Here is a 16,778-nt window from a genome sequence, read left to right as displayed (position 1 = left end):
GGAGAGAGAGCAAGATGAGGGAAGAAGAAGGGTTCATTGAGTGTAGAGAAGGGTTGTCCCAAGAAAGCAAATAGCAGGAGCAGAAGTCTAAGAGTCACGAGGGAGTGCAAGCTGGCTGGATATCCAGTGCACTTCAGGAGGTCAGGGACTAAAGGAGAAGTAGGCCCCAGGGTGGTGGCCCTCTCTGTAAGCCGCAGAGGGTGGACAGAGTGGCTTCTGTCTGAAGACCTTTGCTGATGAGCGGATTGACTCCTGAAGTAACCAGCTCATATCAGACTGGTTGAGTTCCTAGAAAGATTTATGACTTTAAAAACACATCAATACAGGAGCCTTGGGGTTATAGTAGTTACACGTTGAGTATCAAACTGCAAAAAGTAGTTAAATGTAATAGGATTGATAACATTTTTCCCATAAAATATACAGGCCAATGACCAAAAAATAGTTAAAAATCATTTTCTAAATGAAAGTACAAAGTGCTAAGATGAGGTAAATGTTTGGAGACTCAGTAGTATATTTTGGTACATGTTGGTAAGTATTGGGTAGGATCAATAGTACAATTGCTGTAAGAATAAGTGATTCCCAATTAAAAAGAAGCCTTTTATTATTAATAAATTTCCTAGGGAGAAATTTTAGAATGTGTTCTAATTTATACATATAAGAGAACAAAGAGGGCTATTAGATTTCAAACTATACTTATTAAAAATTTTCTCTGAGAATTGGGTATATAAATTCTTATATATCATAAGAAGATTGACCTGGTTAATACTATAACATTTAAAACTACTTGCAAACTTTTAATTTTTTTTAATTTACCTTTTTATTATTATTTATTTTTTAGCTATCTAACCGATTTTGAACCAATTCAGTGCATGGGTCGTGGAGGGTTTGGAGTTGTCTTTGAAGCTAGAAATAAAGTAGATGACTGCAATTATGCTATCAAAAGGATCCGTCTCCCCAATCGGTAATGAATGCTATTTTTTGTAAACTTGAATTAGTACCATGTGATCTTGCAGGCACTCTGCCCTTCATATTGAGGCTTAATCCATCTTTAATTATCTCTATTTGTTGAGAACCTACAGATTATAGAAAACGCAGTCTCTGGTCTTCAGAATCTTAGATTTAAGAGCTACCATATAACCAGCTATTTAAAAGATGTGATCTATTTAGATAGCTTTTCTTCCTTTTTTTTTTTTTTAATCATTTTATTAGGGGCTCATACGACTCTTATCACTTAGATAGCTTTTCGTGTGCTTAAAATATCCATCTGTTTTTTGTTTTGTTTTTATTTTACTGTGGTTAAGACATGCATTAAAAAGTATTTGCCATTTTTAAATGTATAATTCGGTGACATTAATAACATGTACCTTGTTGCATAAAAATCTCCACTACTACTTTCCAAATATTTTTCATCGCTCATAATAGATACTCAGTATCCCTTAAACAAATAACTCCTTATTTTTCCTTCCTACCCACCTTGGGGAGGCACTGTTTCTATTCACCTATTCTTGTTCTCTCATATAATTTGGATCATACAAACTTGCCTTCTTGTGTTTGACTTATTTCACTCAACATAATGTTTTCAAGGTTCATTCATACCATAACATGTATCAGACCATGATCTCTCTTTATAGCAGAATAGTATCCTATTACATATATATATGTATATTACCATCTTTATTATCCATTCATTTGTTGTTGGGCTTTTAGATTGTTTCTGCCTGTTGACAATGATGACTAATGCTGCAGTGATCGTTGGTGTACAAGTACCCGACTGCACTTCTGCTTTCAGTTCTTCGGGGTATATGCTGAATCTGGTAGAAATTCTGTAATAACTTTGGAGGCACTACTAGACTTTCCAAGAGTGTCTGTGCCATTTTACATTTCCACCAGCAGTGGGTGAGGGTGCCAATCTCTCCACCTCCTCACCAACACGTAGTGTATGTGCTGGCCACATGAAAAGCACCATGCTAGTGAATATGAAGATGTATCTCCGTGTGGTTTTGATTTGCATTTCCCTAATGGTGTGCTTATTGGCCCTTTGTACATCTTCTTAGGAGAAGTGTTACTCACATCCTTTGCCCACATTTTAATGGGGTTGTTTGTGGTTTTCCTTTTGTTGGTCCTTGTTTTTGATTCTTAACAACTCAGGACGGACTTTCCGCCTAGTCATGACTAATACTGTACCTATAAAAGCAATAGCCCTGTGCATGAAGTCAATGCTGACTCATAGTGACGCTGTAGGAGAGAGTTCATCCACCCCATAGGGTTTCTGCCTGTCGTCGCGACAGAAGCAGACTCACATCTTTCTCGAATGGTTAGTAGACAAGTGCTTTAATCACTGTGCCACCAGGACTCCTGCAATACCTGTAACCAAAACCCAATGCCACTGAGTCGATTCCAACTCATTACAACCCTACAGGACAAAGTATCAGGGAGTTTCAAAAAATTCATAGAAAACTTCCATTATCTTTCAGTTCAGTTTATCTAATAAGATTTTAAACTTCCTCATAGAACTGCTCTATAGGATTTCCAAGGCCATCCGTCTTCCTGGAAGCAGACTGTTAGGCCATTCACCTGCAGAGCCGCTGGTGGGTTTGAACCACTGACCTTTTGATTAGTAGCCAAGTGCTTTAACCACGATGGCACCAAGATTCCTTTTTATAATACCTATGTTGTTAGGTACCATCAAGTCGGTTCCAACTTAAAGTGGCCCTATGCACAACAGAATGAGACACTGTCCAGCCCTGTGCCATCTCCACAATCATTGTCATGCCCAAGCCCATGGCTGCAGCCACTGTGTCCACCCATCTTGTCACAAGTCTTCCTCATTTTTGCTGCCCTCTACTTTAAGAAGCATGATGTCCTTTTTAGGGCCTGGTCTCTCCTGATAATATGTTCAAAGTATGAACCATCCTAGCTTCTGAGGGTCATTCGGGCGAGGCTTTTTCCAAGACAGATTTGCTTCTCTGGCATCCCATGATACTTCTCAGTAATCTTCACCGACACCATAATTCAAATGCATCACTTCTCCAGTGTTCCTTATTCGTTGTCCAACTCTCACAGGACTACGAGGTGGTGGGGAAAGGTGTGGCTTCAGCTGCAGGCTTGCTCAATGCAATGTGCCATTTGAACTCCTTGGCCAGCTGCTTCCATTAGCAGTGATTATGGACGCAAGCAAGATGAAATCCTGGGCAATTTCTGTCTTCAGTTCCTTCGACTTTATTAAATAGCGCCATTTAAAATGTTTCTATATTAATTGTGGAAAATATTAAAACAAAAGCCATGTGTATCCTTCTACCCAGTAAGAACCACTATTAACATTTTTAAGTATGAGTGGGCTTCAAAAAGTTCATGAGAAAATTCCACTGTCTTTTAATTCCATTTTTTAAAACAAACTCTTTGAATCTCCCTCCTATTTCCTCTTATTGTTTGGGTTTCTTTTTCTTTGGGGGCATCAATTTATGCAGTCGATAGCACAGGTGTCAGCACTGGTCAGTTATGTACTCATCCTTCATGGTGTTTTCAGCATTTTCATGGTCAGATGTATTTCAAGAGGATTGTCTAACTAGTACATGTGCCATATTTTAGCTATTTCTTATTGTGAAGCTTTTGGACTTCTAATAGGTTGCCCTAAAGGTGACTTTGCAGTGTTTGTCTTTTTGTTTTAATTTTTTGTGTGGGAATGAAGTGAAGGTTTACAGAGATCATAATTTTACATTCCTGCTTTGGGAAATACTGCAATAGATACACATAATGAACTCAACTCACCGTCACCATGGCTTCTGACGAACATAACCGTGGAGGCTTTGGGGACTGTCATTCTACCATTTAGGATGGTACTTCTCCATCCTCCCGAGCTTGGGATGTGAACTTTGTTTTCTGAATACCTCACTCACCTATTTATCCTTCTATCAAGTCTAGAGTGATTTTATTTTTAGTCATCTAACAAGTGTTATTTCAGTGAGTCAATAGCTGTGCTTGTGGTACTAACTTCCAGAAGAAGGGGGGGTAGTTAAAATATATATTGTAATTTTTTTAAATATAGGACTTATGATCTGTCTTCTTAGATTTACACAGTCTCACTAAGCCAATTGCATCTAAGTTTGGATTTCTGTTCCCACTACTATATCTGTGTTTCTGCCATTCTATTCCACTGTGTTTCCGCTCAGCATTTAAGGGGCTGTGATTACTCCACAGACAGGAGCAACCCTCGGTGTCTTCTTTTCTCCCTGCTACAGGGAATTGGCTCGGGAAAAGGTGATGCGAGAAGTTAAAGCGTTAGCCAAGCTAGAGCACCCAGGGATCGTGCGATATTTCAACGCCTGGTTGGAAACTCCTCCAGAGAAGTGGCAAGAGAAGATGGATGAAATTTGGTTGAAAGATGAGAGGTAACTTTGCTGGATAGAGTTTGTAAAATGAATCATTTTCCTTTTAGGCTAGTTCTTTTGTTTTTGCTTCTATGAACAAAATGTCATTTCTATAGCTTTAGAATGCTCTGCTTTTAGGGAAAGAACAGCACATTTCTGTTCTCGTTCATCCTGTTTTGGGAAGGTCTTGAGCCACCAGTTAGTTGGTTTTGCCTTTGAGAACGCGAATTTTAAAAATTATTATCAGATAGAGCTATATGAACTATAATTTGCTTAAAGGTTTACACTAGTTTTTTCAGCATGAAGTCTTGTGTGTTTTCATTTGGCTCTGTTTTTGTAAGTTGATATTAGAATTTTCTCATGATACTTGACAATTTAACAGCTTTTAAACGTGTTTTTAAACCAAACTACATTAAAAATATATAACCCAAAGATGTTTCCCGTAAGTTCTCATACAGTTTGATATGCTGTATGTTTGCAATTAAAACTATGCAAACGTAGGTAATCCAAAAATATTTCCCATATCCTGCCGTATAGTTTGATAGGCTCTACGAAAGGTCTTCAAAGCATATCCATGAGAACAAAAAGGAGGCAGACTCCCAGTATGTCCTTGATGAAAACAACGGGAGTGAAACGCCTGCCTAGGGTTTCGACAGCAGTGCTAGATCTAGGGTCAGCACTTTGCTGCAGAAACACCTGCAGCTGCAGCCAATAGCAAACCCGTGGACAGACCAATTGAAGGAGCCTCCTTGTCTCAAGTCCCTGTTAGCTGCTGCCCTAATTTTCACAGGAGCTTCTGAATTGTTACCACCAAAGAGCCCTGTCCTTCATTTCCTTCATGCTTGGGACAAAAGAACATGGCTACCCTGGCGTGACAACCCCAGCTGTTTCAAGTATAAGATGAAACTTTCAAATTTAAATATTTAGAAAGAATGACTGGAATGTGATTTTGGGAGGGTTTCAGGCATCCTATTTTTATGTTATCTCTATGTTGTTGGTTATCCGGAAACTGGTTTAATTATAGTTGAGGCTTTTTAAACAAAGGACGCAGTTTGAACCAACATGCACTCACTCACATACCTTTGTCTCCCGTCCACTTCCAGCACAGATTGGCCGCTGAGCTCTCCGAGCCCAATGGATGCACCCTCAGTGAAAATACGCAGGATGGATCCCTTCTCTACAAAAGAACATATTGAAATCATAGCTCCTTCGCAGAGAAGCAGGTCTTTCTCTGTAGGGATTTCCTGTGGCCAAACCAGTTCGTCCGAGAGCCAGTTCTCTCCCGTGGAATTCCCCGGAAATGACCCAGCAGACATCAGTGGGTCCTTGGATCCGGTGTACAACCTCCAGGACAGTTGCCTTACAGACTGCGAGGTGGAGGATGGTACCATGGATGGCAATGATGAGGGGCACTCCTTTGAGCTCTGCCCTTCGGAAGCCTCTTACGTGCAGACACGGGAGCGAACCTCCTCTTCTATAGTATTTGAGGACTCTGGCTGTGATAACGCCTCCAGCAAAGAGGAGCTCAAAACGAACCGACTGCACATTGGCAACCATTATGCTCATCAACTAACTAGTCTCGAGCATTCCAGTAGCGAATCTTCCTCCGAGCCCACCTTGTCTGTTTCTCCTCCAAGACCAACCACTTTAAGCTTAGACCTTACCAAAACCACTGCCGAAAAACTGCAGCCCAGCTCCCCGAAGGTGTACCTTTACATTCAGATGCAGCTGTGCCGGAAGGAGAACCTCAAAGACTGGATGAACAGGCGCTGTACCATCGAGGAGAGGGAGAGGGCCGTGTGCCTGCAAATCTTCCTGCAGATCGCGGAGGCGGTCGAGTTTCTGCACAGTAAAGGACTCATGCACAGGGACCTCAAGGTTTGTGTTTGGGGCCACCCCACGCGCACCAGGGTTCCGGTCTGACCCTGTGGGCCTCAGAGCAGGACCTGCAGAACCAAAAAAGCAAACACACCGCCGTCGAGTCACTGATGACCCCTAGCATCCCGATAGGGCAGCTAGGAACTCTTCCAGGAGCTGAGAGCCTCGCACCTCAGGTTGTGACAGCAGAGAAGAGTAAGGACGTCTGGTCAGGGTCAGGGAGCAGGGGTCTGGGAAAGCAGCCTAACAGGTCTGTTCTGCTGCAGAAATAAGTCACACACTTGGAACATTTTCAGGCAACTCATGCACTCTGCTGTGGGATGTGCTGGGTTCACTGTACTCTAAAGAGCATCCCCAGCCCTCATGGGGCTTCCGAGAGTTGGGACGTGGGGAATCACATGTTTTCATTTCATTTTTCTGCAAGCTTTTTGTGTACCCCCACTTGTGTACCCCATTTCTTCTGTGCCTTGTAGTTCCCCGACATGAGTCCTCCTAGGCCCTTATTGGCAGTGGGCAGATGAGTGTAAGGGGCATCTTAGTTAGCCAGCTTTGGATTGGGGCAGATGATGTGACATAGCCACACTGTCCCCCATTTCGGAGCTGCCTGAACTGTGGGGGAGGGGTGTGAAAACGGTTGGAGAAAAGTGGCGTGGCTAGAGATGATTCTTTTGATTCTATGCCTCGTGCATATAATATTGAATACTGTGGTAACATAATAGGATAAATTACCTCAGATAAGTTTTATGTGCACTGGGAAAGCCCCCGCTTTTTACCCGCTTTCTTGAGACGTTCAATTTATTGTGGTGTAGAACCAAACCTGCAGTGTCTCCCAAGGTCTGTAGAGCCATCACACCTATGTCACCTAAATTCTGCTATGTCCCATGTACTCCTGGTGACCGTCACTAGACATGTAGTGACTAGATAAGATTTACGTGTGGTTATCTGATTGAGGTGGCTGCAATTCTTGATAGAGTTGGACCCAGTTTTTAATTTTGTTTAATTTAACCACCAACTTTTGTTCCAGGCTCCAAGGTTGTTATTTCAGCAAAAGTTATTTCTTCTAAATCAGCAGTAAGTCTTTAAATGCTTGAATGTATTTTAAGAATTGGAGACAACAGGGAGAAGAGTTAGAAAGTGATTCTTATTTTCTTTGTTACCCATTCATGTTTTTAAAAGCCCAAATGTGAATGAAATGGAAAGAGCATCTTCTCTGCTGTAAAACAGCACAACTCCCTGCCCTCGAGTCCATTCCGGCCCCTGGGGACCCTGTAGGGCAGGGCAGAACTGCCTGTGGGCTTCCCGACTGCAGTGCATGTGTTTGCAGGAGTAGAAAGTCCCGTCTTTCTCCTGTGCGCTGTAAGAAACATGGAGGTTAATTTAACGATACTTGCTAAATAGTGTGTAAGGAGTCCCTGTGTGGTGCAAATGTTTAACACACTCAGCTGCCAACCAGAAAGAAGGAGGTTCCCATCAACCCAGAGCCAGGTGATCTGCTCCTGAAAAGTCAGTCGTGGGAAACCCTGTGAAGCACAGCTCTACTCTGACACACACGGGGTCGCCATGAGTCAGAGTCCTCCCAAAGGCCACCGGGATACGTTTTTACTGATAACTGTGTATAACGGCCAGTGCTTTGTATTGCAAAAGTTACAGAGATCTTACCCTAAAGGAGATGGCAGGGTGGAGGAAAAGAGGGGAAAAAACAAAACAAGCATAAAATCTTAACCAAACTCACTGCCATCAAGTTGATTCCAACTTAGAATGACCACCCTTTAGGACAAAGAAGAACTGCCCCTGTGGGTTTCCCAGGCTGTACATCTTTTGGGGAACAGAAAGCCTCATCTTTCTCCAATGGATCAGCTGGTGGTTTTGAACTCCTGACCTTCTGGTTAGTATCCCAGCTCATAACCCACTGCTCCATGAAGGACCTCTATATGAGAAGAATATTAGAGTTACAATCAGAGAAAACAAAAGTACTTTGAGGGACAAGAGTGTAATGAGCATATAATATATGTGACTGTATATTTCCCCAAACAAGTCCGCTGCTGTCAGGCTGATTCAAACTCCTGGCAACCCCATGGAGGGTTTCCAAGAACATAAATCTTTATGGAAGCAGACATCATCTTTCTCCCGCAGAGCAACTGGTGGGTTTGAACCACTGACCTTGCGATTTAACAATCTAATGTATAACCCGCAGCAACACCAGGGATCCTGAGTATGTAAGACTATATCATTGCTTAAGGGTCTAGAAGCCCAAAATCTTTTGGTGTATCTTGCTCTATTGTGAATTATTTGGGAGATTTTATTTAACACTGGCCTTACTATTGGGTAAAAAGAGTTTTGCTAAAATACACCAACTTCCTACAATGGGGCATGAACTTCTCCACAAGAGTCTTTTAATGCATTCGTGATTTGGACTTGGGTCCAAACTAATTGCCTGGAATGGTTCTGCACTGACTGAAAATTTCATAAATGTGTGATTTTTGTTGGAAGGGAGAAGACAGCAGGAGGGTAGACACCCCTAACCTGAAAGAAAACTTAACTATTTTAAGTTTGAATCTGAGAAATTATTAGTGTGTAGTAGAAACCAACTAGCTAATGTACACATTTTATTTAACATTTGTAATACATAGTGAGCAAATGGTGTGGAGGCTATTTTTGACCTCCTCTTGCTAGAAAGGGCGAAGTAGGATCCACTCCACCTCTGTCCAAGAATGATTCCTTTGAGGTAGAGGACAGACATGCCTCCACCCTCCAACTCTCTTTACCTGATTCTACTACAGAATGCCCCTCCCAGAGCACGCTATTTCTCTGTTGGGTTCAATAACCCATTGCAGTGTCCACACAGAAGTCTCAAACAATACCTGCAATTATGGGACTTTATTATGGAAGAAGCAGGCTACAAGTCAGGATCAGTAATGTTAAGCATACATTTCCTTTGTCCAAAGTGCCCTCCTTTCAGTTAAACCAGCAAGCACACCTCTCCTTCTGGTCGCTGGCCTCAGCCATGCATTCCTGTGGCCTCTGCCCTACTTGGACAAGTGTTTTAAAGCTCCTGTAGGGCTGCTGGTGTCTTTAGATGCTCTCCTTTATGTGCTCTGTGCTGGGCTCTGGGTGTGTTGCCTTGGTGATGACTGCCTCTCCATGCAGGGATCTTGTATGTACTCCACTCGTGGCTCTTAATGGTCCTGGGATTCGTGTGTGTGTGTGTGTGTGTGTGTGTGTGTGTGTGTGTGTGTGTGTGTGTGTGAGAGAGCTTTATATCAAAAAGCAGGACAACATCCTACCCCAGTCCAACTCAAGTCCATAAATCCAATACTAGTCCCTAAGTCCAATTCTAGACCATAAATCCCTCTGCAGACTCACAAAGCCACATGAAGTGATGCAGGAAGATCACAGGCCGGTGGGTACAAAATCTTGTGGATGCAATGTTGGTGGACACAGCTCCAGGGCTCACGCAGATCTCAGCGTGGTGTCAGCAGAGAGCAAGTGTTTGGCGTGCATGCCTTCAGAATGAAAGAAAGCCAATTATCCTGGTCATCCTCCTGTCAAGGTGCAGCCTGATTGACAGGCTAAACTCCACCCCATTTGCTCGGTCCTAGGATTCTTGATGGTCCTGGGATTCTCTGGTTCTGCTTCTGAGCTGGCTCACTTCACACCCACAAGAATGGCAAAACTAACCAATCCTCCCATCAAAGTTTCACACACCCTATTTGGCGTGAGAGATTGAAGAGCCATTCCAAGTAATTTCACTTGGCCACATAAAATAAGCAAATTGAAAGGCAGTTCCACTATGGTTTCTATAATAATAAATATTATTCTAATGATTCTCTCATGTGAGTGAGATATTGGTGGATGGTTGCCTCACTCTGGGAGGATTTTCCTTTCTTTGTACTAGGACATTTCAAAAAGAAAAGAAATCCTTTCGTTTTCTTTAGAAGTCATAAAGGTTTTATTCCTTTCTAAAGAACAATTCATTTTAAAGCTTTCTTGTGTGTTAGAGGAACAACAAGTGCTCCCAGTTGTGTAGTTCCAATTCAAGGAGCTATGCTACACACCGACGTTCGCCTTTGACTTCAACGCTAAACACTAGGCTTTCTCTCGGTTGTAGAGTTTGGTCATTTTTCTGTTTATTTGTTTTTTTTGTCTTGTCTTCAGTCCTTTGTAGCCCCTCCTTCTCCAAATTTACTTCCAGTCGATTGTTTTTTCTACAACCCTGGGTCCACAGTCCCCCTCCAAAATGGTACTGGACTTTTCTCATTACCTAAAATACCAAAAAAAACTAAGTCATTGTCGTTGTCTATTCTGACTCATCATGACTCTATAGGACAGAACAGAACTGCTCCTTAGTGTAATGTTTCCGAGACTATAATTCTTTCCCAAGCATGAGATCCTTCTCCAGGGACCGGTTGCTCCCAGTAGCATGTCCAAAGCACATGAGACAAAGTCTCACCTTCCTGACTTCTAAGGAGCGTCTGGCTATACTTCTTCCAAGACCAATTTATTTGTTCTTTTGGCAGTCCATGTTCCTTTTAATACTAGCGATTCTTGGGACCAGGTGTTTTTGTTTTTCTTGTCTTTGGAAAGTGAGTGAGGCAGAACTAGGAAGGAAAGTCTCTTTTACCCACTGCTGTCAATAACCCAAGAATGCGTACCCTTCCTTACACCAATCTCCAGAGGCTGGCCAGAGGAGAGGATCCTGCTACTGGGTTTGGGTAGTCTCTGGAGCCAGGATGTGTCTGTCTCTGTCTCTTTCTCTCTCTCTCTCTCACACACACACACACACACACATTGGGTTGCTGCTCATCAGGAAAAAGGGATTTCTCATAATAAAGCCAGTATTGCTCGTGGACAGATGCTGAAGAGCCAGAAATCTGCCTTATTAGGGTGTTCAGTACCTAACTGACATGAGCAGGTAGGAAAGGGGTGGACAGTTGATATTTGAGGCAGTGTAATCCATTATTACCCCTGGTACATAGGTGGTTTGTGGGAGAGCATCAGGTTAATACTGTGGATTTTCTTTGTACACCCCACCTTCACTGCTTCTGCATCAACATTGCGGAATGGTATTTTGGAAATTGAGAGTAGAACTTTATTGTGTCTACCAGTATTGGAACCTATGGAATTCAATTTCATGGGCCATGTGGCTTCGTGTTTCTATATTTCAGGGGCTATGAATTACAGCCAGGTTGACTTGGGTTAGAGGAGTAGGTAATATAGTTAATGAGGTAGCATTGTGGTGACATGTTGGGTTGCAGTCCACAAAGTCAGCAGTTCAAAACTGCCAGTGGCTCTGCGGAAGAAAGATGGGGCTTTCTACTCCATAAATAGTTACAGTCTTGGAAACTCAAGGGGGTAGTTCTAACCTGTCCTATAGCGTCACTATGAGTCGGCATCGATTCAAGGCATTGAGTTTGGTTTCAGTTTTCATAGGGGGATATGTTGAGTATGAAGTTAAACATATGTTAAAAACAATTGCACATGAGCGTTTGAAACTCAGGACAGATGTCTGGGGGTAGATGTACACTCTGGAAGGTGGTAGAAAGTAACAGTTAAGGGCTCTTATGTCCCTTGATAGTCTACTTCCCCCTCTCAGACTTAAACCAGAAAGTCAGTCTGTTGCTTCCACTCACTCATTCATGAAATACTTGTGTTAGCGATTAGCTGCTCTAGGGCCAGAAATAAACATGCTGAGTGCCGGACAAGCACCAGGACATCACAAGGCCAGGCCCTTTTCTCACGGAGCCAGATGCCTGGGCTTGCATGGTTTCAATCCTGCTCTACCACTTACTAGCTGGATAACCCTTGGCAATGGACTTAATTTCTCTCTGTACCTGGAAAATGGGAGTACCTGTCGAGTTGTGAGGAGGAAACAAGTTCATCATAGTAAACTGCTGTAACAGTGCCTGACACCTGGCGAGTGCCGCTGAGCTTGCTATTATTATTACTGTTAACATTATCATTATTAAGGCTTACGTCATAAACATAGGGACACTTACTCGAGGAGAGTAGATATGAAGCTAGTATTGAGGGATGAAGTACTCGGGACCCTGGAGAATGGGGGCCTCTTTGAAGGAAGCATTCAATGGATGTCGTTACCCTTTGCCACTCTTCTTGATCACAGGTCTTAGCAGGCATCAAAGAATTGTTTGTATTTTGTATTTGTCTATTTTAAAGAGAACTGACCTTCAGGGTGTGTTTTTGTTTATTGTATTTTCCATATCATTTACATGCCATTAAACTCATTCCCTCCCCTTCCCTTTCTGCCCTGAGTACACACCCACCGTTCTCTTTCCTCCTGTTTTTCTAGCCTTCCAACATATTCTTCACAGTGGATGACGTGGTAAAGGTTGGGGACTTTGGACTAGTGACTGCAATGGATCAGGATGAGGAAGAGCAGATGGTCCTGACCCCAATGCCAGCTTATGCCAGACACACAGGACAAGTCGGGACCAAACTCTATATGAGCCCCGAGCAGGTAAGTGTTGTTGCTCTGTGGTGTGATTTCTTTCCTTCTGAAGGAAACACAAACTGTCGGTTAACATGGCGGCAAGCTAGCGTTACCAATGAATCTCCTTGGATTCTCATATAGACAGCCGATAAGATGAGTTATGAAAGGTGGCTGTAGTATGCCAGGAGCAACCCAGCCAGCTAGTGATTTCTTCTCCCTGATTTGGGGATAAATGAAGAAAAATGCAGTGCATACAACACCCCTCACCCTCTGGGCCAGAGCCAGTCAGCCACCAGAAACTTACACTTTGAATGTCTTCCTTCCAAACCCAACCCTGGATCACACGTGACTGTGTAAACTGCTAAAAATGTTTCTTAGCCAGCTACCTGTAGTCAGAGCACTGTACTGAGCTGCCCTCTACAGGAACTCACAGGCAACTTCCGGCAGGTACCATAGCAGTCAGTAAAAGCAGACTGCTTTTACTGGTCACCTTCTGAAATGCTTAGTCTCCAGTGGAAAACAAAGCACTGTAAATAGAGCAGGCGCCAGAGGAGTGGTAGAAGTGGAGCATACTGGGAGCTTTGGAATAGTGGGCCCAGCACTCTCATGCAGATTATATGCACAAGAATATATGCATACATATATGTATCTGCAGGCGTGCATGTGTGTGTGCATGCCCGCATGTGTGCATGCATGCCCAGGTTGACACAGTGGCTCCAGCGATGGGTTTCAACACAGCCATCACTGTGAGGACTGTGCTGACAGAGCAGGGTTCCATCTGTTCACAGAGCAGCTATGAGTTGGAATTGACTCCGAGCCCCAACAACAGAGGGTGCTGCCAGGCCATTTGGTCTCAGGAATGATCAGTACACTTACAAAATGTGTTGAGAACCCAAGAGATTTTTTTCCTTCTGTGTTTTGTCTTTTAGTAGTCACCATGATAGAAATGAAAACAGAAATTTATAAAATTTCAAAAACAAGGTTTAAAATGACAACTTTAAACCCAAAATGTCTTTGGAGATTTTTTTTATAAAAAATATTTTCTAAAACAAAAGAATTAGAGTAGCATCGGCATATGTTTTACAAATCTCCCAAACCTACAAAAGAACTAAATTCTCATGATCTGCTTTTCTGCATTCATCTGTTACTATGTGCTATTTGCTAGAAGTAGCTGAAGAAAAGCTTACCGTGCGCAGATGTCCCCCTACCCCTTTCAGGGACTTAGGGACATTCTCTGAAGTCCCACCAAAATGCCACACGTGGACTCTGAAACTGTGGATCCGTGAACCTTGCATGCTCCGTTACATTAGCATCCCATGGTTCATCTTGCAGTTTGAACGGGTCTTTTGCTTGCTTAAAGTGTTGTAACCTTGTGCCTGGGTTATTTGGGAACTGTTGTTTCCCGGGGTTGTACACCTCTGCCCTTTCCAACTGTTCATTATATCATATACACGATCACATAGGCGAATATCATGATCCCATTAGAAAAGGCTGTGAGGATTATGGATGAACTATCCTGGTTATCGTAATGGTTTGGGGCAAGTTTTCCCCAAAGTGTAATTCCACTTGAAAGCCCGATTTTCTCACTGGCCACAGACACTGCCGTTTTCAAGCGGTGCACCCTTCACCTTACCCACCTTTGAGGGAATGGCTGTCATGGCCCGAAGTCTGAACAACGCTCCTTGGTTTGCCAGCCATCCTTTCAAGCCCAGAGGGTGTCCTATGAAGAGTGGCGAATTCGTCTTACACTTCAATTACACATGTACTTTTCTCTTGAGTCACCCCCGTGCTTTGTTATGGAACAGGAATGCTATATGGACGCTTGCTATTTTTTTCACACAGCATATTAAAAACATGTCCTCAAAGGTTAAGAAATTTACTATTTCATAAAATAATTACTTTATGTACTTATTTCTGCCTCAGCTAGGATGATTTAAGTCACTTGATCTCTTTTTGTTTGTTTTGCTTTGTTTTATTCTTCATTTGAAGGGGTTTGGTCTGGTTTCAGATGGCACTGAAGAATAGAATGGTTGCCTATACACTGGTTATGTGTTGGGCTGTGAACAGCAAGGCCACCAATTCGAATCCATTGGCTTCTCCAATCTCAGAAGCCCACAGGAGCAGTTTTATCCTGTCCTATACGGTTGCTGTGAGTTGACATCGACTCGCTGGCAAGGAGTTTGGTTTTTTGGTGATTTTTTTTTTTTAGAACATACAGTTTGGTGTTGCTGCCTTGATTCATCTGAGGGACCAGCAGGCAAATGTAAACACATGGAATGAAAAGAAAGGGCCAACACTCTCTTGGCCTTATGAAATAGCCTGGACCTGGCAGACACCCTGGACCCTGGGATCCCCTGGCAGCCCTTTGGAGAACCACTGGCTTAGCTTATTATGGAAGGCTGTATCAGACCATTCATAGGGATTGCCTTTGAGGAGAGGGATTTTATTTTACAGTTGCACAGTATTTGTGTGTACTGTGTTTGAACTACTAGCATTATTAAAGTATTTCTTTCCGTTTCAAATTTTCATTTCTTAATTTTGTAAAAAGAACTCTGTACTTAGACATCTAGAATTTCAAAGATAAAGAAAGGCTGCTGCGAGGGGCAGTGGGGAGGAGGTGAGTCATTCAGGGTTCAGTGTAGCAATAACGAAACTCACAACCTTCTAGTTCTTAAACGCTCCCCCCCCCCTCCCAAATTCTACCTTGCAAACCTGGTTAGACCAGAGGATGCACAGCGGTGCAGATGGGAACTGGAAACACAGGGAATCCAGGACAGATGAACCTCTCAGGACCATTGGTGAGAGTGGTGATACCGGGAGGGAAGAGGGAAGGTGTGGTAGAAAGGGGAAACCAATCACAAGAATCTACATATAACCTCCTTCCTGGGGGATGAGCAACAGAAAAGTGGGTGAAGGGAGACGCCAGGAAGTATAAGATAAGATAAAATAATAATTTATAAATTATCAAGGGTTCATGAGGGAGGAAGCGGGGAAAGGAAAATGAGGAGCTGATTCCAGGAGCCCAAACGGAAAGCAAGTTTTGAGAAAGATGAGGGCAAAGAATGTATAAGTGTGCTTTATGAAATTGATGTATGTGTGGATTGTGATAAGAGTTGTATGAGCCCCAATAAAATGATTTTTTTTTAAAAGAAAGGCTGCTGCACGTATTTAGGTAGGGAAAACAGTTACAGCTAACAACTCTGCCTTCCATAACACAGAACTGCAGAAGACAAGAAAGTATGTACAGTTCTGAAGGAAAAAAATGAGTCTCATGAAGTTATTTATGTACAAAGAAATCAGATAATTTTCTTTGTGAAATCATCATTTTATTGGGGGCTTCTATAACTCTTATTACCATCCATCCATTCATCCATCCACTCATTGTGTCAAGCACATTTGTACATTTGTTGCCATCATCATTCTCAAAACATTTTCTTTCTACTTGAGCTCCTGGTATCAGCTTCTCATCTTTTTTTGCTCCCTCCCTCTCGAAGCCTTGATAATTTATAAATTATTATTTTTTCATGTCTTGCACTGAACAAGGTCTCCCTTCACCCACTCTTCTGTTGTCCATCCTCCTGAGAGGGGGTTATATGTAGATCATTGTGATCGGTTCCCCATTTCCCCCCACCTTACCCTTATCCTCCTGGTATCGCTACTCTCATTATTGGTCCTGAGGGGTTTATCTGTCCTGGATTCCCTGTGTTTCTAGCTCTTATCTGTATCCTTGTATATGCTCTGGTCTAGCCAGATTTTTAAGGGAGAATTGGGGCCATGATAGTGGGGGTGGGGGTGGGGGTAGGGAGGACGCATTAAAGAACTAGAGGAAAGTTGTATGTTTCATCCTTGCTATACTACACCCTGACTGACTTGTCTCTTCCTAGTGACCCTTCAGTAAGGGGGTGGCCAGTTGCCTACAAATGGGCTTTGGGTCTCCACTCTGCACTCACCCTCATTTACAATAATAAGATTTTTTGTTCTTTGATGCCTGCTACCTGATCCCTTTGACACCTCGTGATCAAACAGGCTGGTGTGCTTCTTCCATGTGGGCTTTGATGCTTCCTAGCTAGATGGCCGCTTGTTTA

General features: G+C 42.8%; 1 protein-coding gene across 1 annotated transcript in view; it reads left to right on the top strand.

Moving 5' to 3' along the window:
- The window catches only part of EIF2AK3 (eukaryotic translation initiation factor 2 alpha kinase 3), a 96,311-nt gene that overhangs the window by 66,795 nt on the left and 12,738 nt on the right, over positions 1-16,778 (top strand). Inside the window, exons 11-14 of the mRNA XM_004707940.2 lie at positions 839-961; positions 4,239-4,388; positions 5,471-6,245; positions 12,553-12,720. Coding sequence (XP_004707997.1) covers positions 839-961; positions 4,239-4,388; positions 5,471-6,245; positions 12,553-12,720 — 1,216 coding nt within the window. The remainder of the gene's footprint in view (positions 1-838; positions 962-4,238; positions 4,389-5,470; positions 6,246-12,552; positions 12,721-16,778) is intronic.

This window comes from Echinops telfairi, unplaced genomic scaffold, assembly GCF_000313985.2.
Source record: "Echinops telfairi isolate 266 unplaced genomic scaffold, ASM31398v2 ScPeMD7_7467;HRSCAF=8505_1, whole genome shotgun sequence".
In the NCBI taxonomy this organism is placed as follows: Eukaryota; Metazoa; Chordata; class Mammalia; order Afrosoricida; family Tenrecidae; genus Echinops; species Echinops telfairi.
The sequence above is the reverse complement of the archived record's forward strand: the minus strand, read 5'-3'. Positions and strand labels throughout refer to the sequence as shown.